General features: G+C 37.0%; 3 protein-coding genes and 2 non-coding genes across 5 annotated transcripts; 3 read left to right on the top strand and 2 right to left on the bottom strand.

Moving 5' to 3' along the window:
* Nucleotides 1–3,009: 3,009 nt before the first annotated feature.
* rab34b (RAB34, member RAS oncogene family b) lies at nucleotides 3,010–8,040 on the bottom strand. The gene is made up of 11 exons (XM_036588491.1): nucleotides 7,840–8,040; nucleotides 7,408–7,471; nucleotides 6,446–6,537; nucleotides 6,251–6,316; nucleotides 6,051–6,152; nucleotides 5,786–5,850; nucleotides 5,652–5,703; nucleotides 5,435–5,516; nucleotides 5,274–5,364; nucleotides 4,121–4,228; nucleotides 3,010–3,652 (listed from the first exon to the last, which is right to left on the bottom strand). The coding sequence occupies exons 2-11, from the start codon at nucleotides 7,459–7,461 to the stop codon at nucleotides 3,588–3,590; spliced, it is 777 nt and encodes a 258-aa protein (XP_036444384.1). The 5' UTR covers nucleotides 7,462–7,471; nucleotides 7,840–8,040; the 3' UTR covers nucleotides 3,010–3,587.
* A 40-nt stretch (nucleotides 8,041–8,080) lies between these two features.
* rpl23a (ribosomal protein L23a) lies at nucleotides 8,081–10,324 on the top strand. Its single transcript, XM_036588493.1, has 5 exons — nucleotides 8,081–8,202; nucleotides 8,989–9,169; nucleotides 9,470–9,646; nucleotides 9,839–9,908; nucleotides 10,265–10,324. Exons 1-5 carry the CDS (start codon nucleotides 8,178–8,180, stop codon nucleotides 10,277–10,279), a joined length of 468 nt encoding a protein of 155 aa, XP_036444386.1. The 5' UTR covers nucleotides 8,081–8,177; the 3' UTR covers nucleotides 10,280–10,324.
* Nucleotides 9,317–9,388, top strand: LOC118820728. Its single transcript, XR_005008274.1, has one exon. It is a non-coding gene; the product is annotated as a small nucleolar RNA Z17 (small nucleolar RNA).
* LOC118820724 lies at nucleotides 10,130–10,195 on the top strand. The gene has a single exon (XR_005008270.1). It is a non-coding gene; the product is annotated as a small nucleolar RNA SNORD42 (small nucleolar RNA).
* Nucleotides 10,325–12,147: 1,823 nt separating the features above from the next.
* Nucleotides 12,148–16,720, bottom strand: tlcd1 (TLC domain containing 1). The gene is made up of 4 exons (XM_036588227.1): nucleotides 16,078–16,720; nucleotides 14,250–14,332; nucleotides 13,012–13,094; nucleotides 12,148–12,543 (listed from the first exon to the last, which is right to left on the bottom strand). The coding sequence occupies exons 1-4, from the start codon at nucleotides 16,281–16,283 to the stop codon at nucleotides 12,160–12,162; spliced, it is 756 nt and encodes a 251-aa protein (XP_036444120.1). The 5' UTR covers nucleotides 16,284–16,720; the 3' UTR covers nucleotides 12,148–12,159.
* Nucleotides 16,721–19,793: the final 3,073 nt, after the last annotated feature.

Below are 19,793 nucleotides of genomic sequence, written 5' to 3' on the forward strand. Positions count from 1 at the left end.
GTCTGGCTAACTCAGAAACCCTGCTTTGTGAAACACCCCCCAGGTCTAATAAACTGGTTACATTTATAAATGTAGCAACCAGTCATCATAGAATTACAGTAAAATTCATTGAGTATGTGCACTATGAAGCATAGTAAGAATATTTGAAGATCAGTTTACATTCAGATGAAGAAAAGTTAAATTCACCATCTAGTAAAATAATCTGATTTAACTCTAAACTCGATTTAAATGCTGTCTAAACCACTGGTTCTCAAACTAGTCCTCAGGGCTTTTTCTCACTAAGCAAGTTTAACATGGACGTCCTGACTAAGTTTCAGCTTCACACAGCTTAACAAATGGAACTGCACGTAACTCCTTTCACAAGGACAGTTAACAACTTTCTCTGTTAAGCGAAGTTTAGATTCTCAAACAGTGATTAATCCTCATGCTTGAGCACATTGAAGGAGTAGGGTAGTACTGCATGCTTTTTGTTTGGTTGTTTTTTGTTTTTTTTTATTGAAGCAATTATAACATTTACAACACATCACTACTACACTAAATCATTTAAAAAGTAGTACAACATAACCATATCATTATGATAAACAGATACTGAGGGATTGTAGAACAGAATAGTGTTAAGTTCAGACAGGGCTGTGTGCAGATCAGCCTGCAGGAATACATACCTGCATGAAAGCATGACATTTACGGCGAACAGCCAATCACGTGAAACATGACTATTTGAGCGGCTCTTTTCCATAAAGGGGGGGTCTACGTAAATATGTAGAAAGTAAAGCATTTATAACAGTAAAATATCTCCACTGCCAGCACATCAGTGCTTTTTGGAATACCAATGCTTTACATTCTTAACATTAAAGGGGAATTTCACTGATTTTTCAACATTTCTATATAGTTCAGTAGTTGAGAGGAACAAAGTCATTCAGATTGGTTTGAGGTGAAATGGTTCATTTGCAGAGAAACTTAGATTTCTTTAGAGTGGTGATGATAGGAACCAGGAGTCCTGATGTCCACAATGCAAATATAGTGATTTTATTTACTGTCCAAAATCACCAGTGAACCTACACAACTCGTCGGGTTTTTATGTAACATTGATGATGGTAAAATAAGCCTTAGAATACCCTTCATGTATCCCTCCACCATGAATGGATTAAAATAAGTTGATTGAAATACGTTTTTGACCAAAACTTTCTCACAAATTTACTGTACAATTATTACTCATGTAAACTTTCTGTATGGGACCTTTTAGAGGCACTGGACTCCTCACACGTCTGGTTCCTATCACCACCATTGTGAACAAATCTGACTCTGTAAGTTTCTGTAGAACAAAGCATTTCACACCAAACCACTGTGAATGATTTTGTTGAAATTTTTAACCTTAAAATTAAGCAGACGTTTTTAAAATCGATGGAGTTCTCCTTTAAAAATGATTGTCCTGCTGAAAGTGATATTCTTAACACAATTTGCATCAGAAGTGTCGTGAGAAAAAAAGTGACATCATTCCCTAAATGGTCAAAGAGCTGTTCATGATCCGGAATCCTGAACTTAGCCTGCCCTTCAGAAGGTGTGCAGCCTACATCAGCATGGCAGTCTAACCCGATAAAAAGTGAGACAGGAGATCCAGTGTTAGATCATAAATCCTGCACTGTGAGACAGGCCGACCCCAACTCCCAAACCACAGGGATAGAGCAAAACTGTGGACTGTCTGAGTGGCCTTGAGGACCTGTTTGAGAACCACTGGACTAAAGGACACATTATTTCAGGAAATGTTGTTATGCAAAATGATTCTTCCTGTAATCCCTGTTATACTTCCTCATCACACTTGAAATGAGATCTGAGGAAAATGAGCTCCCTTTAAGAATAAAGAATGTTTTGTACACATGAATAACAGTCCTTGTCTCACTGCTTTGTATTTTACTATAATTTGGTTGGTTTTCAGTCTGAATGAAACTTCTCTTCCACTCTCTGGGAGAACAGTCCCACCATTTTGCTCAGTCTGGGAATCCAGTGATCTGACAGGTCGTGCAGTTTCTGGTCATGGGTGCTGGCATATGCTATCATATTAGCTGAAGAAACACATGATGCAGCTGAAAGAACAAAGACTCCACTTAAGAATCTTGCCATAAAAATGCTCGCAGGGCATTTAAGGAAAATGATGTGATCTCTTGCGTAGGCTACACATAAACCATGTCGCCAAATGCAGTACTGTGAAGGCCAGAGCATTACAACAAATGCTTTAATCAACAGCAGGTTTTAATTGAGATCAATTACATTAATAAAACCATTTACTATATAGGAACTTATTTCTGAGAGCACGTTTCAGAAAAATCATCAAAACAATAGAAAAGCATCCACCAATGTAAACAGCTATCATAAATGTACACTAGAACCGAATGACAAGTGGGAAATATGTGAGCGTACCCTGAAACACAGAACTTGTAAACATATTCAAATCAAAGTATATAAAAGTGCCAAGACAGTTTCTGACTCTCGCTAAAATAAAGTTCAATCCACCACCTAGTTAAACAACCCAGTTACAAAACGTTTACTAAAGGAGACATGCTTTTATTCTGCATAAGTTTTCTGTAGAACTGAACACAATATGTAACTTACTAAAGGATTAGTTCAAAGAAGCCAGTATTTAGAGTACTGTGAAAAAGTCAGGGACTATGCTATTTTACAATCTTCATTTTTCAGCATCAAGTAAAAAAACAGAAAAATACAGAAGCCATTTTTTCAGTATTTAGTGTGTGCACCCTCGACTCTTTATTACTTATTATAACTTCCATTCTTTTCAGAAGATTTTGCTTTCAGTTTTTCATAGAACTCTGCAGGGATATTTTCACTCCTCCAAAGTTCAGTCTTAGAAGTTGGTTGAATTTTCTGTCCCATTTGTCTCATTTAATCATTTCTTAAACTCTGGTTTTTATTAACTCCTGTTTTTTCACTTTGACTTTCTACTTCCTTATGCAAGTGAATTATCTTAAATCTAATCACCTCTGAAATTTCTCCTGGAAAAAATAATAAATCATTAACTGGAAATAAATTAAAAACTAAAAAAAAATGTTTTAAAGTTTTTAAAAACTATGCTCTAAGGATTAAATATTGGGCTATTCCTTTAGGACTTCTTACTCCAAAATAGCTACATTTCTTGACATTAAATGAAGTATTTGGTAATAAATGGTCATTTTTTTGCATATAGATAAATGTGTTATCCTTTTTATATCCATTTTGTGCTTTTATATATGCATTATCTTGTTAGCAAGCTCATATATACTATAAGACTTCTTTCAGCGAAACAATAGTATTCTTTTATCCTTGTGCACCTGAGCACAATGGGTAGCAAAATGTGTCAGGTGATTTTCTTGTCAGAGCCGTTCATTGTCCAGATGAACTAACCACCTCTGAAGCTCTCATACAGCTTTGACATCAGCTGTTTGTTCTTCAGTCCAGTGACCCAAAGCTGAGCAGTCCAGTGCAGCTGGTGATAGCACTTTACATCAGCAGTCTGTGCTTTGGTGCGGGACTGAGCTGATCTATGTCTCTGTTCTTATTCTCTGACATCCATTCACACCTCAGTGATGCTCTTACACTCAATTGCAGCAGTTGGCTTGCTTCTTCCTTAACGCTTTGATATCATTGTGATTATCAGTGATTCCTGTGAGAAAGCAGGTTGATAAGATTAGTTTCCATAAGCAGTCAATGTAGAAAGATGCTGCCATTGTAGCTGCTATTTAATGTGTAGGTTTCCAATCAAGTATTCAGGACCCTCACCTAAGCCCACCTTTTAGTAGAGCTAGAGAATACTTTTTAGCTTACTTAGACTGACTGGAGGTTTCTAATGCTTGGATTCAGAATCTAATGCTACAGAAAACTGTATCATTGATATTGCTGTCATATCAAACCTTGGTTACCTCCTAACCTGGTTACTTGGTTTCCTGGTTACCTGGTAACCTTGGTTTTTCATGTCAAATGCACCAATAGACGTTCATGTCAAATGGATCAGTAGAACAGAAGTTACTTTGAAAGGGTCCAAATTACCTGTTAACACTTTTATTACTATAATTAACAAATTACCTGTTAAAAAATATTTCTTCCCAAAGCTTAATTACTAAAGATCACTTACTGACAACGTCTCCTGTTTGTCTTGTATTCTTCCTTTCCAGTTCAGCCAATACAGAAGCCTCAAAGGTAAGTGATGCAACCCGGAGAAAGAACTGTCTCACACTCTCTCCTGTTCATGGGCATAAAATCAGAGGCAATTTGCTATGGTATTACTGTTGTGACAGTACCATTCAGTGAATTAAAGCAATAAACCACAATACACTTCAGTGATTTTACCACAAGTGAGGGGTAGCAGTTTTTTAATAAAATTGCAACAAAATATAATATATACAAGAAGGTAAATCAGTATGTATTGATAATAAAAATTGCAATAAACTGTTCCTATGCCTAGCAAGGTACTTAACAGTACACTAAGGTTACCAAGCAACATAATACCTTGATACATTGACACAGTATTGAGTTTGTGTGCAGTCATGTATGAGTATATTGAGAACCTTATAACAACTTTGACTGTGACTCAACCAATCAGATGTCAGAATCTATTTTGTAATGAAGATTTCCTGCTGCAACAGATGATTGAACATATCAGTGATGTATCAGAGGTGGACAGTAACAATGCTAATATATGCTGGATGTACTAAGAAGTTCCACTGCAGTTCTATAAGATTGTTTTTTGGAAATGTACTTTCAAATTGTACTTTTACTTGAGTAACCATACCCGGTAACCCTTTTTTGAAGGCTACATACATAGGCAATGACTGGAACATGCACAAGCATGGAACAACAATAACAAGAAATACTTGAGTGTTACTGAACAGCTTATGCCTGTAATCACAAGTTGTATAAAGTAAATGACTCTGTATTCAGATGAGGGCCCTTCTGCTAAAGTGACAAGTACACATGTTTAACACTATAATTAAGAAGCCTAGCTAAGAACACCACATATCAGATGATCTCAAACTCAAAAGACCCAGATATATATGAAAATTATCATTTAAGATTGAGAGCATCAATATTTTTAATAGAATGATTAGAGGAATACTAACATAAGCTGTTCATAAATACTTTTGATCTCTGAAGTACATTATTCCGTGCCTATACATGTGTTATGAAGTACTTCTACATAAAGTGTTACCAACTTTTACCTCAGTATGAGTCAAGCCTACTTTACCCACCTCTGGATGTGACAAACAGAAGCTAGTGACCTGACCTACCTGACAGAGCAGACACAGCCCAGTACTCAGCCTTTATCTCCTCTGACAGCTTGATGGCTTCGTGCTCCATCTGGGCCAACAGGTCAGGATGCTGACAGAAACAGTTAAATTGAGTTCACCGCTCAAGCATGCGAGGTGTATTCATTTGAAAATGAACTCACACTCTGATCCTTCTTGGTTCCCACAAGGAAGAGCAGTACACTGGAAGGATCATTATCTATCATGGCATCTTCAAGCCACTGTCTGCATGGTTACCCAAAAGAGACGAGTGAGGTCAAACACGCCTGCTTACACAGCAATGTCAAATTAAGTCTCGCACAGCATTTAGGTGTGTCTAACTTAATAAGCAGAAAAATGTGTGGCGTTTTTATGACTTACCTCGCATTGTCCAAAGAATAGTAGTTGCTTAGATCAAATATAACTATGATGGCTGCAGTTTAGAAAAAGAGGCAAAAATGTTACTATGAAAGCAGTCATGAACACCCAACATAGCAAAATATAAATGTTATCACCTTGAGCCCCTCTGTAGTAGGTGGAGGCAATGCATTTAAACCTCTCCTGACCTGCAGTGTCCCACCTACAGAGAGAGCAAATATTCAAACTTTGCACAGAAGCAGGTAAACTAACTGTGTGGGAAGTTTTTAGCTGAATTATGCAAATTATATATTACACGTTTAGGTATTACATTATTACATTGTTTTGCTATAAATTACTGTTTTATTATATCTGCTTAATCTGATACGTATATAATTTCCTGTGCAAAGAATCATGACTCACAACTGCAGATTAAAGGGCACTCCCAGGATTTCAAATCTCTCCATCTCAAAATCCACTCCAATAGTGGCTTTGTAGCCTTTGTCGAAAGAGTCCTTACAAAACCTTAAGGCAAGTAATTAAATACTATTACAAAAACAAACCATCTCACAAACAAATATTTCTATGAAATACACTAATCAGGAATATTTTGCACCACTCACCTATTAATTAAACATGTTTTTCCCACTCCTACATCACCCACAACAATGACCTTGGCTACATTAAATCTGTAGACAAAAACAATGAAAGATTGCTATGTTTTTTCAAAGGTCTTCATTATGAGTTATGAATATAAGTCTATAAGCCTAGTGAAGAGTCCCAATGGAACAGTGATAGACTGGGAGAATGCAACTTACCCCACTGGGTCTGACTTCTGACTCTGACATGCATCTTGAACAGTAACGTGAAAGGTGTCTTTGGTGTGCAGTGCAGCATCCTTTGTGAAGTACTGAACAACATACCAGGAAAAGAGTAGATAAAGTACTCCAGCTTATTCCTAACAATTTAAGAACCAAAGCCATTCGGTATCAGGTATTAAATTCACCTATAAGGTTTCTCAGAGACAGATTAAGCCTAAGCCTTGACTAAAAATAACAGCTGAATCACCATTGGCACTGCAATTTAGTGCAAGAGTGGTCTTAATCCATAGGCTTAATCTAGGAAAGCAGCCTATAAACATTTAAATATCATATTTACTTTACTTTACTTTATACATGAATAACATGTCTTGATTTCCCTAACAACGATTAAGCCTAGTCATGCTCTAAAGCTACATGGCTAATGGTGATTTTCTAGAAAATCATTGATCGCCAAGGGCTACTGGTGTCCATGTAACAAAGGGGCTGATTTCTTGGCCATAGATTAATCTTATTCTAGGACAAAACTGCAATGCTAGTGGTGTTTCACCATGAAAATTGTATTTGGTATAGGTGTAGGTTTAATCTGGGTCCAGGAAAATAACCAAATGTATCATATTGAAGGTAAACGGTGTCATATCCACTTAAAAACATGTAGCCTCCCTGCTGAAAAAGTCAATTAGAACTGTTAGGATTAAAACCTGATGATTTTGCTTTCTAATGGGAATTGACTTAATTGTTACTATTAGAGACCACTAGTTTCCTGTATGACACCTTTAGATCCCATTAGGAAAACATCAAGTACATCGGGAATGAGTCTCACTTGTTAACCCATTACAATCCTTTACACTGTGAACAAAACACATTAGAGGCTATAGGACACCACTAAGAACCAACAGAAACTTTTAGTGGATTTTTTCCAGCAGAGCTAATAACATGCCATAAACAGCAGTGAGCGTTACCAGAGGGAGCTCACAGATGATCCTGTCTTCTCGTATAGGTGGTAGAGAACTCATAATCGGGCTCCTTGAGAAGTAGTGAGATGGCCAGCAGCACACAAACAAAAATGCAGATGTTTAACCTACAGTTAATGGCGTCTTCAAGGCAGATTAAAGAACAAAATATTTAAGATCCCTTATATAGCCTAACATATTAAAATATTATAATATAATATATATTAATACTTATATAGACTAACAGAGCAGCTCTAAGATTCAACCTTCTGTGTTTTGATATTTTTTAAATGCGCCTAAAACAAAACTAGTACTTCAACTTTTATTTGCTAAAGTACAAGTAGGCCTACACCTCTAAATAATTCTCAAATCAGCAAAATTGTAAAAACAATACGTACCAGATAGTTCTGAGTATATCAATCAATTTAGCTTTCTACATACCTCAAGAGTCAGGAACTGCTCATCATAGGATTTCACCCTGTCTCCGTTCGCAGTGCCAAACAATGTAAAGATAGTTCTTCCTCTGGTGCTGAGTTTTGATGTATTTTGATGTTAAGCGATCGGACAGTTTTTCTTGAAAGGCAAAGAAACACATTTAACCGTATGCAGTTCGACTTTTAACACTCCCCCCCTGCCTCCTGCTGGTGGTGAACAGTCTTGACTACAAGCCGCTTTGAACTACAAGGTCCATAATGCGTCGCTGTGTTCTCGCGGTAAGAGCGCACTTCCCAGCCCCTGCGAAATAGAGGAGGAAACCCGTCTGTTCTTCCTTTCTCAACATGGCTCCGAAGGCGAAGAAGGAAGGTGCGCTCGTTTTGATGGATTTTGCTATTAAAATAACTATTATACCGTACATTTTACTCTTAATATTTGGTCTGAACGTTATTGAGGTAGTTGTGATTCTACATGATGGTTTCTTTGGTTAGCCGAACTGCCTTAGTGCCCGTGTTTTAGTCGTATTAAGGGTCGTAGTGGTGAAACATGTCCACACTACGGACGCACACGTTACTGAGCTGGCTCTCAGAGTTAGCCGGCAGCTAAGTGTTATAGTAATGTCATGCCCAGTAGCTCCCATGTAAGCGACTATACTACTGCTGTAACATGAGTATGGATGCATATGTATGTTTTTACATCTTGATACGAAAGCTTTGAATACTGAATTGTTTGAAGTCATAGCTAGCTTCCTGCGTGCTAACGTCGACTACTATAACGTTGCTTGAATTAAAGATGGAGCTAGCAGTGCGCCGGACAGTTAGATATGTCATTAAGCGCAGTGATAATACACGAACATTTTAACATCTTTATATCTGTTTTAACATTTGTGACCCCTCCAGTTCCACGGCGTATGGTCCTGATAGTTGTGATACCTATACAGTACCAAGGCTAGCTTTCCACTCGCTTCTATATTGCTGTTCCAGTTCTCTGTTCATAGCTCAGACATATTACATTTCATTTTTGGGGTTATTATTTCACACACCTGTATTAGTAGATAGAACCATAGACGGATAATTATCAGTTTGTCGTTACGTGACGTTACCTCTTAGTTGTAACTTGCTGGGGTTTATTTTTTTTTGGTCTTTATTTTCACAGCTGTCCCAGCCAAGACTGAGGCCAAGTCTAAGGCCCTGAAGGCCAAAAAGGCTGTATTGAAAGGTGTCCACAGCCAAAGGAAGAAGAAGGTCAGGACCAGCCCTACCTTCCGCAGGCCCAAGACTCTGCGCCTGAGGAGGCAGCCCAAGTACCCCAGGAAGAGCGCACCACGCAGGAACAAGTGAGTTTAATAAAAGTTTGGCTATTTAAACCTACATATGCAGAATAGTAGAATATAGAGATTTCTGTGTATGCTCTGTGGCACTTATTGCTTGTCTTTGAGTCTATTAAGTGTCTTAGACCATTACAGCTAATTTCACATATTCAGGATGCAAATGATGGGAAATAGCGATCAAAGCATGATGTTTTGTGATTATATTTTTTTCAATACTGATGCATCCTAACACGTTTGCATACTTCATGTAAGTGTCTTGGATTTAGTGTGGCATTATTTGTAATCATATCTTCAATATTTCTTCAGGTTGGACCACTATGCCATCATCAAGTTCCCCCTGACCACAGAGTCAGCCATGAAAAAGATTGAGGACAACAACACGCTGGTGTTCATTGTTGATGTCAAAGCCAACAAACACCAGATTAAACATGCCGTCAAGAAACTGTACGACATTGATGTGGCCAAAGTAAACACACTGATCAGGTATAACAAACATTTTCATCCTTAAATATTAGGGTGAAATAGTTCTAGTGAATTCTCCTGTGTAATGATGTAACGATGCAAACACTGATTTGTGATGTTTTCAAAGGAACCACTGATTCATGGGATTCATGTTGCTTGTGATTTTGTGACATGCAGTGGCAGTTAAAATATTAACCAAGTTGTGCTGTTTAGGCCTGACGGTGAAAAGAAGGCATATGTTCGTCTTGCACCAGATTATGATGCGCTGGATGTTGCAAACAAAGTAAGTGGTCTCAAGTGGCACATTTTTGAATGTTTGGGGTAGTAATCAAAGGTTATCTTAAAGCAACAGTTCAGTGAAAATGCAGATGTAGCTAGCAGTGAATGAAAGTCAAATAGGTTGGTACTGTTCAAACAGTTCAAGTCATGCTAATTGGGGAATACTTGGTAAGGTTGTGAACAGAACAGAAATATATGTACTATATTCATATTTCAAAGTATTTTGAGCATATGATGTAATTTGTTTCTAACTGAATGATTGTGATGCATTCAAAGGAACCACTGATGTTTGAAGCAGAATGCTACAATGTGTGTTTCCCATATTAACCCATATTAAAATAAGATTCTCTTCTTTTGCAGATTGGCATCATCTAAACTGCTCTTGATGTGTACAGAAGAATAAATGTTTGTAAAAACATACATGTGGTATTGATTCGTTTGTTCATTGCCTACTCTGGGCATTCATTTTTAAGTGTACACTAAAGATTTTAAATACGTATAAGTAGTATGTTAAGTACATTTAGGGAGTTGCAGTTTTATTATGGTCTGCATTATAAACAATGTTTTAAGTGGGGAAATTTACCTGATAACGCTTAGCTTGTGAACTGCCTGTGGAGGAGTTAGGTCTCTCAGAAGCAACTAAACACACGTGATAACTGGCTGTCTGGCATACGACCAGCTTTCATGCAGTACTCCAGAAAAGTAGGCCTTGTTTTAAAGAAAACAATCAAAAATGTTAAATGGTTTTGTTTTTTCTGAAAAATGTAGTATTTCTTACTTTTAGAGGAATTTGAGTGTAAGACTATTCCCAAAACCAGAGTAACTTTTATTAATCTAATTCATAAGACCTCCAACCTAACATATCCTGCTTACAGTTGTCTTTTGGTCAGAAACTAACCACTGATGAAGAGGTTAGAGGACTGCAGAAATGGTAATCAAGCAGGCCGTGCAGGGCTTGCAGTCTCAAAAGTGTACAACCGTGAAATTTTTCAAACCATCAATTTGAGTTAAAGTACAGTATGTGTGACACATTTGAGCTTTTGTGGTGGAAATGATACTTAAACTTTGCCAAAGTCTTTAAGATCTTGAAAAACTTTGTAAAGCAACTCTGCATGCTCTGCCCTTAATACTCCCTGCTTGGCTTTTGTCACATTAGTGGGAGACGATTATCACATGAGAATTGGCACACATACAAAACTTTTAAAGCAAAAAAGTACCTTGGTTTAACTAGTCTTATTGATGCTGCACCCTTTTAATACAAAGCCCTTAGAATGATAATACGTTAAATGGAATTACTTTTCAGTGTTTAATTTTGATTTAATTTCACCTGTATGTGACCGTGCCACCCCGTACAGTTACACTGATTATTTCAATATAGGGCGGCACAGGCCTACATTGTCCTGCCTACATTGTCCTGCCCACAAAATATAAGTGCTTTCGTCTTAAAGCTGTTTGGATACCACTTCTGCCTAGGAGGATTATAGATGATTTCCCAACCTCTCTTTATAAGAACTTAAGATACATAGTTGCTGGTGGATCAAAACCTCGTATTTCCAAAATGATAACTTTACAGAAGAAGGAAAGAAATACTTTATTTAAATGTAAGTCAGTGTAACCAGACATTTTTCCAAGTAATTTTAGGCAATTTGTTTTAGTCGATTCCTTTCAAATTTACACACTTAAACATTTGCATAAAGATCACTGTTTGGATCCAGTTGATCCACATTCCATGTGCAAATATAGATGGTTTTAAATGAGAACATCCAAATATCTGTACACTGCATCAGATATAATAAGCACAGTCATAATTAACAATCAGTATGTTGTATAAAAATACTTTGTCTCTTACAACAGTTACACTTTGTATGAAGTAACATTTTAATGCTCATCCCAGGCTGATCCTTTCAGTGCGATAAAAAGTTTACAGTGCTATTAGATGAGGTTTTGGCTTGTAACCACACCCCCCACCCCCAAGAAAAAAAAAATCATTTACCGTCACATGGTCAAGTTTTGAATGGAGCATTTCACATTTAAAATGTTCAGAATTTAATCCAATTCATAAATTAATACAGCCAATTCCTTACTATGTACAGTAATAAAAAGTCAGCACCATTTTATTCACAAGTCTTGTGTGTAGCAGTTTGTCCACAGCCAGTGAGGAGTCACCTTTGTGGACGAATGTCCATTACGAGGTTAATCAGTGTAGTTTGTCTTTGGGTATCTGCTGAGCATTACGGTCATTGTTTTATGGGTTGCTAGTCTTTGGCAAACTTGTGGACACCATTCTGATGAGTGTATTTTGTGAAGAAGTCAGCTCGTAGAAGACGGTAGAAATATATGAGGATCATGATGTTCATTAGCATCAGAGAAATGAGGAAAAACAGGGCATGGTCTAGCCAAGAGTAGTTATAGATAATATACCAAGTGAGGTAGAACTGAGCTCCAAGTCGGAAGCTGACATATGTTGCAACATTGAGCACCTTGTTTATGGAGTAGAAGCGTGAGTCTTGGGTCACTCCAGCTAATTTGAGCAACAGCCGAGAATGCAGAAATACACTGTTGACTTCAACAAAGAGGGCTATCACAGCCCCTGCCACATAGTGACTCGTAATCACAGCATACACGAAAGTCCCGATCACCTGTGAGGAAAACATTTCATGTGAGTTTACAGCATTGAACCCCCCGAGGATCACTTATAATGTTTGTGTTGTTTTATGTACCTAAAAAAATCCTAAATTATAAATTATTTCCAACCACTCTTTATCCATTAGAATTAAACGAGATGTTTTTGTTACTGTGCTTTTAATATATGTATGCATATATATATATATATATATATATATATATATATATATATATATATATATAAATTACTTCTGATATGCTGCCCTGTATTTTGCCTCATTCAAGAAGCAGTCTTGGCTAAAACACTTCCTCAGTGTGAATGGGTGGTTATGTAAATATGCTGTTTGTTTTTTGTTGTTTTTTTTTGACATTAAAAAAATTAAGATTCATTTAGAATTGGATGTTTTCTGCTACTGATGAAATTTAACAAATATGTAATTTTGTGAGCTAGTCTGACAGATTGGACTGGCAGGATGATTTACCACAGCATGATGAAGCAGAAACTCCCATGATTCTCTGGCATAGCCACTAAAGATGATGTCTCCAGCATCCTGAATGAAGTACCCTGACAAAGAAAGTTCAGAGTTAATTCTCTGATTATTTACAGATCAATCTTTGGTGTAATTTTGCACAGGGCACATCATACTTTCACAGTGTACTTGTGGTTCATTGAAATGAGAGTTTTTGACAGTTTCAAAAAAACAAAAGCAGGATTAAATGTAACTTAAGATACATATTAAATATAGTTATGCAAGCAGCCAGTGGAGGTGCCTGACAAAGTTCTGTTTAAAACTATAACAGAATAAAAATAAGCCCTAGCAGGGCTCCTTGAGAATTTGATTGGTAATCTCTAAGAAATGCGTCAATTTTACCACATCAGAAACATGGTTTTTCTTTTCCCTCAGGACTACAAAACAAGCTGGAGCTCAGGAGGCCCAGCAGGTAAGGCAGTTCTCTTGCACTGTTTAGTGTGGTTACCAAAGAGATGCCTTTTGTCGAACTAATCACAAGAGATCTCCTTATGTTTTGAACAACGCATATATAAAGTGGTTGTTGCTACCATCCAAATCTCCAATGTTTACAAAAGGCTTATTTATAGTCAAGTATAAATATTGTGATTTCACAGCCTAAATTTCCAGTTCTGTTGTTTTTTTTTGTGTCAAAAAACACTTCTCAAACAAAAATCACTCTCTTTTATACTGATTTATTGATAAAATCAAAAGGTTTTAGAATTCATAGTTCTATAATGTAATTCTGCACAGAAAATAAAACTTGTATGTGCATGCATTTATTGTGGTGTGTCATTAAAAATGACAAATAAAAAATATCAACAGAACAATCATAATAAATGAATGGCTTGGCATGTTAAAAAGCATGCTACTTGTGAGGTTAATCATTGTCTAAAAACACTATTCAATGTCAGTTATAGCCTTGGTAACACTAAGCAAACAGTTTCTAAGCTCTAGACTAGCATTCCTATCTAGACATCAGTGCTAGAAGGCAAAGCAGAGCTGTAAAGTCTGTACTTAAGTGGGAACACACACGGCTTCACCTTTTAAAATGTGAGATGATTGTTAAACTTATTTAATTTAGATGAATGAACTGCTTTATTCTATGCTGCAGTGCTGAACTGTACCAGCACAATGAGTAGCTTTGCACTGTGTTTGCTTTTTAGGAGGAATGTCAGTGTTGAGTTAAGAGAAAGGAAAACATGACTAACCTGTTGAGACGATCACAAGCAGATATGAAAGTGGAGTGAAGGACGAGCGGATCTCATGCACCATCACTGGATACTGATGTACACTGGGGCCAGCAGGAAGAAAAAATTAAAATAAATAATAATAGCAAAAGATAATCTTAATATCCTACAGTTACTATTACTTTTACATAATATTCTTCATTCTACATTTTTCTTGTATTTTGCTTTATATATATATATATATATATATATATATATATATATATACTCATTTGTCATTTTATCAGCTCCACTTTATAGTTCTATAATTACAGACTGTAGTCCATCTGTTTCTCTGCATTCTTTGTTAGCCCTTTTTACCCTTTTATGCGGTGGTAGTGTGTTAATGTGTGTTGTGCTGGTACAAGTGGATCAGACACAGCAGTGCTGCTGGAGTTTTTAGACACTGTGTCTTCTCACTGCCCACTCTGTTAGACACACCTACCTTGTTGGTCCACCTTGTAGATGTAAAGTCAGAGACAACAGTTCAGCTGTTGCTGCACAGTTTGTGTTAGGTATCCTCTAGTCCTTCCTCAGGATGCTGTTGGCTGGATATTTTTGGTTGGTGGACTAATCTCAGTCCAGCAGCACTGCTGTGTCTGATCCACTTGTACCAGCACAACACACACTAACACACCACCACCACGTTAGTGTCACTGCAGTGCTGAGAATGATCTGCCACCCAAATAATATGAACAAAGTATGCAGAAAAACATGCACTACAGTCTGTAACTGTAGAACTACAAAGTGCACCTATTTGGTAAAGGGACATGCTAAAACAGATAATGGGTTCAGAAACAAGGTAATATATTTATTGAAATGTCTGGTCAGTGTATATAGAGATAAGAGTGACATTAAATTATATTGTGTCAGTTGGAGTATTATCTCAATAAACACTGTAGTGTTTCTTCTTCCTCAGACGATTCTTCTTATTGAATGTGTGCATTTCTGACTCATGCCTGCCTGACAAGTTTTTCTGGTTTCTGTATTTAGTTGAATCTTCATCTATTCACCAAGAGAAAAGTACAGGTACTTACATGAAGCATACAGGACTTTCACTGAACTCTTACTCTCTTACTCTTATTGTAGGATATGAATGTTGAAGTATGGAATCAGTTCTGCAGTATTACTGTGACTTTTGTTGTGTGTGTTGTGATCAAGTCACTGATTCTAACTCACTTGATGGTGTGATAGTTCAGAGCAGAAATCTGTGCATGACTGAGACACAGTAGCTTTACCTTTACCACATAGAGATGTATGTGGGTGAAAACACAGCAGTTATTTTAGCCTATTTAAACTCTCAGGATCTGGCAGGTTCCTTACTCTCTGAACTATAAACATTACATATCTTACAAGCACAATTTTACAAGAGAAGGCTAAAATGTTTTTAACTTTTAATGCAAGTTAATGTTAAGAGACGTCATTTTTTATTATGTTTTGCTGGTCCAATCATGTAATTTCACACAATGTAAAGTACAGCTGCTTTGAGTTTTTTTAAAGTGGAAAAAATTTAATTTCATACAACTTAAATTTAGTAATACTTGACATGTCAATGACTGTGTGAACACATAAAAATATAACATAAAAACAGAACTAAATGGATTTACGAAGTTCTGACATGAAAATGAAAAAGTGAACTGAATATTTGATTGAATGAAAACGTGTGACAAAGTTTATACAACGATTTGTTTTTTAGTACTAGTTTACAGCAGTAACTAAATAATTCACTTATTCTCTAATAAGATTAATGACCGAATAATAAGCCTACAGTTTAGGGGTCAATAAAGTTCTGTACCATACTGTCACTCACCAGAAGATGGCCCAGACGCCGGTCAGCAGGGAGTGGACGAGGGACACTGATAGGTTCTTCCATTTCCAGCTCTTCCTGGGATCAGCGTCCACTGTCCTGGGTCTGGGCAGGGTCTGCAGCAGTCTGTGGATCAGCCTGAAGGTCATCGAACTGCAGAACACGTACAGAGCCGGCCGCTGCTGGACCTCGCTCAGCCAGCCGTCCATCCTCCACTGCTTGTCAGTTACTCACCTCCCCTCCTCTCTCTCTTCCTCTCGCTCTTTCACTCCTTACTTTTTATTGCTACACTTTTGCCTCGTTTCTGTCCCCTTTCTTTTCCTTACTTCAACCTAATAAGACAGATACGGTGTGTGTTTCTGTTAGAAGTGAATCGGTTCATTCGAAGTTTCTGGAACAGTCTGAACTGAACTCTCTCATCGAGTCTTCCACCGACACGCTAAGGGCCTCTCTCTCTCTCTCTCTCTCTCTCTCTCTCTCTCTCTCTCTCTCGCGGGTGTGGTGTTCCTCGCCGTACCTGTTTGCTGAGCAGTGATTGGCTGAAGGAGAGAAAGTGCTCGCGGTAGAAAAGGTTTCTCAATCAAGTCATACAAGATTTTTGAATGTGTGACACGGTGATAAAGTTAACCCCTTATAAACTAAAAGGACACGTATGTGGATCCGCCGTTCAGCTTTTCACTCTACTGAACGTGCGGACTAGTTTCATGGTTTCAGCGCTGTCATACCTACGGCTCATTTCTTCTGAAACTTCAGAGGAAACTGTAAAAATGAAGGGTTTCGTTCCGAACGTCTTATAGACTACATTCAAGAATTTTCTTTTGTTTATATGTCGTTGAGTGTGGGCTTTTACACATAGAATGGATAGCAGTGCTACATTATGATTCATACCACCTTAATTAGAGAAATTACCATTTTCCCATTATACCACGGCTGTTATTTTCAAAAAGTCATTATATCCAATATTCTTTATAAATGAATGTACAGCATTTTGGGATGAAACTCTTCGAACATTCTTAACACCTTAAATTTCCGGGCTTATGACGTCCTGATAAGACTATTATCAGACTATTAAGTCTTATTATTCCGTAATTACATCTAAAAGCTACGGAGCCCCGCTGGTGACACCTTGTATAAATAATAATAATGCGTGACCACGACTTAGTAAAGCGTGGGAACGAGATCCTAATGCATGGCCACGACTCCCACACCTTACTAAGTCATGGCCACGACTTAATTATCTCATTCCCATGCCTTATTAAGTCATGGCCACGCATTAGGATCTCGTTCCCACGCGTTAATAAGGCGTGGCCACACATTATTTTTATTTAAACAGGATGTCACCAGCAGGGCTCCATAAAAACAATGTAAACTGAAGGAGCTATTCTCAAGTTGTGGGTTAATGTAAGGATTAATTCCAAGCCTGTATTCCCAGTAAGACGTCCTAAAATGTTAAAATGTTCACACATTTAACAGTAAAGAGCAGTTGGCATTACAGATTACATGTTTGAAAAAAGGTGTGTGTGTGTGTGTGTGTGTGTGTGTGTTGGGGGGGGGTTGTTTTGATAGACCTGTATTGAGTTACCTAATAATTCTAAATACCAAGCCATCAGATTACACTCTAAAAGTGATGTGTTAAATAACAACACCCTTAATTGTGTTGCCTGTTTTAACACTTTTTGTGTCATAATGTTTTCTAATTTAATACATTCTGCGTTAAAAGTAACACAAATGTGTTGTCTCCAGATGAACACACTGATGTGTCTAGTTAGAGGCAGAATGTGTTGTTTTTTTAACACATCCATTTTAAGAGTGTAATAACTGGATAATAAGCCAAGGATTTAAGGAGATTAATCTTGCCCGACTCATAGAGTGAGAGAGTGAGAGTCAGTGTAACAGAGTGTAGTTTGTGCTTAGAAACACATTCCTGATTCATTTTAAGGAAGTAATATGTGTGATACAGCTGGCTCTCCCACTACTGCTTACTCTCTAAACCTGCGTAATCAGTACTGATTGTGCCCACAAGTGATAAGTAGCATACAGTATGTGACCAGAGCCTGTGTAAGGAACTAAACTGCCACTGGGGAGGTACCCCTCTTGTCACTGGGGTGGTACATGCAAGTGTACATCTTAGTAGCTTTAGTCAGAGAAAATAATTGTACCATATTCCTTTGAAATTGTATTATTTTAAGTTGTATTGACTCCACACTCCGGGCTTTTTGTTGTAGTTTTCTTTTTTGAAACATTAGGTTATGAAAAGGTACAAATACACACCTATTTAAAGAAGACAGTTGGACCTTAAAAATATAGTTGTACCACTGAGGCTACATTTACATTGCTTGTAACCTGATGAACAAAAATGTACCTGCATAGCACTTAAGACTTTTAGGAGTTGTAGGGGTGTGTGCAGTTTATTTTGATCCCTTGATCCCTTTGATCTTTTCTTTTGCTTTACATCTTAGGGAGTTAGGGAAAGTGATTGTCTAGTATTTACACACTGTGATGATTATATGTTCAGGTAAACTTCAGAAAATAGATTTTTAGATTAGATTTTTGACAATAAAAACACATCAAAAAGAGAGAGAAAAATATATATTCTGACTTAAGAGACTAAAGAGTGTTATTTTCTCCTCATGACATTTAGGTTGTAACACAGCTCAAATAGATTATCAATTAATACGTCTCATTAGTGCCTGCAGACATATTGCTTTGGAGCCTCACAGAAACTCCATGTCAGGAAATGAAGCCCATTGGCTGCTGAAGTACCTAAAGCTTATACCATTGTTTTTCTGTCATAAAAAATCTTGTAAAGTGTTCAAAAGATTTAGATATTATAAACTAGACACCATGTAAAAGGTGTTTTACATGGTTTTCAATAATTCAGTGATTTGGAGTTAACATACACTGTTATTTGAATACTGTAATTATCTATTTACAGTGAGTTTTGACAAGATATCTACCCCAGAATCTGATTTTCAAATATGATGAATTTTGGTTATTAGTTTTAGTAGAACTTCATTGTCAGTGTTACACAGCTTTCTAAGCCATTTTAGAATCATTCTAGAGCTCCATTCATTATTCTAGACACATTTAAAATGTCTTATTTTCTATTTAAAGTTTCCTAGTGTACTACTAATTATTTGAAAGTTTTATATTTGATGACAAACTGATTTATATCTGTATCTGCAACTACATTGAACAGTAGTGTAAAGGTCAGACATGTTTAAATGATTCTCTGGAAGTACATCAGTGTGCATGAAATACAAAGGAAAAAGCTAGTGAGTTTAACTAAGAGAGAGAGAGAGAGAGAGAGAGAGAGAGAGAGAGAGAGAGAGACAGAGAGAAAGAGAGGGAGAGAAAACAGTGACCACTGCTGTGAAATGATCCTCTTCAAGTGTGATAAACATCATATTGTCTTTTAAGAGATTTATCACTCTCTGTGTAGCTTTTCAGTCACTAATAAAATGAGAAGTGCCACCATCATAGACAAAGCCCTTTTTTCTTTAAGGTTTAAGAACCGCCACATAAAGTAAAAGTTCTGAATCCATTCAAGTTTTTCATAGAACTGTGTATCCAAGACAAGAACTGATAAGGAATCTTCAGATTTTAGAGGGTTAATTTTTTTCCTTTGCGCTCACTCTGTTTCAGAGTTTACAGGTAGTTTGTGCTAATTCCAACAAGAAAGCATTACTTTTTAACCCTTTGAACCCTAATGGTCTGTA

Source organism: Colossoma macropomum, unplaced genomic scaffold (genome assembly GCF_904425465.1).
Source record: "Colossoma macropomum unplaced genomic scaffold, Colossoma_macropomum, whole genome shotgun sequence".
Lineage (NCBI taxonomy): Eukaryota > Metazoa > Chordata > Actinopteri > Characiformes > Serrasalmidae > Colossoma > Colossoma macropomum.

Excerpts from the sequence above, each read along its gene's own strand:
- rpl23a (XM_036588493.1), top strand. The coding sequence starts at position 8,178 with ATGGCTCCGAAGGCGAAGAAGGAAG. Across the intron at positions 9,170-9,469 it reads AGCGCACCACGCAGGAACAA|GTTGGACCACTATGCCATCA; the intron begins GTGAGTTTAATA and ends ATATTTCTTCAG. Across the intron at positions 9,647-9,838 it reads AAAGTAAACACACTGATCAG|GCCTGACGGTGAAAAGAAGG; the intron begins GTATAACAAACA and ends TGTGCTGTTTAG.
- rab34b (XM_036588491.1), bottom strand. The coding sequence starts at position 7,461 with ATGAGTTCTCTACCACCTATACGAGAAGACAGGATCATCTGTGAGCTC. Across the intron at positions 6,317-6,445 it reads CAGAAGTCAGACCCAGTGGG|ATTTAATGTAGCCAAGGTCA; the intron begins GTAAGTTGCATT and ends TTTTGTCTACAG. Across the intron at positions 5,851-6,050 it reads GTGCCCTTTAATCTGCAGTT|GTGGGACACTGCAGGTCAGG; the intron begins GTGAGTCATGAT and ends CTCTCTCTGTAG.
- tlcd1 (XM_036588227.1), bottom strand. The coding sequence starts at position 16,283 with ATGGACGGCTGGCTGAGCGAGGTCCAGCAGCGGCCGGCTCTGTACGTG. Across the intron at positions 14,333-16,077 it reads GGCGTCTGGGCCATCTTCTG|TGTACATCAGTATCCAGTGA; the intron begins GTGAGTGACAGT and ends TGCTGGCCCCAG. Across the intron at positions 12,544-13,011 it reads TTCTGCTTCATCATGCTGTG|GTGATCGGGACTTTCGTGTA; the intron begins GTAAATCATCCT and ends TTTTCCTCACAG.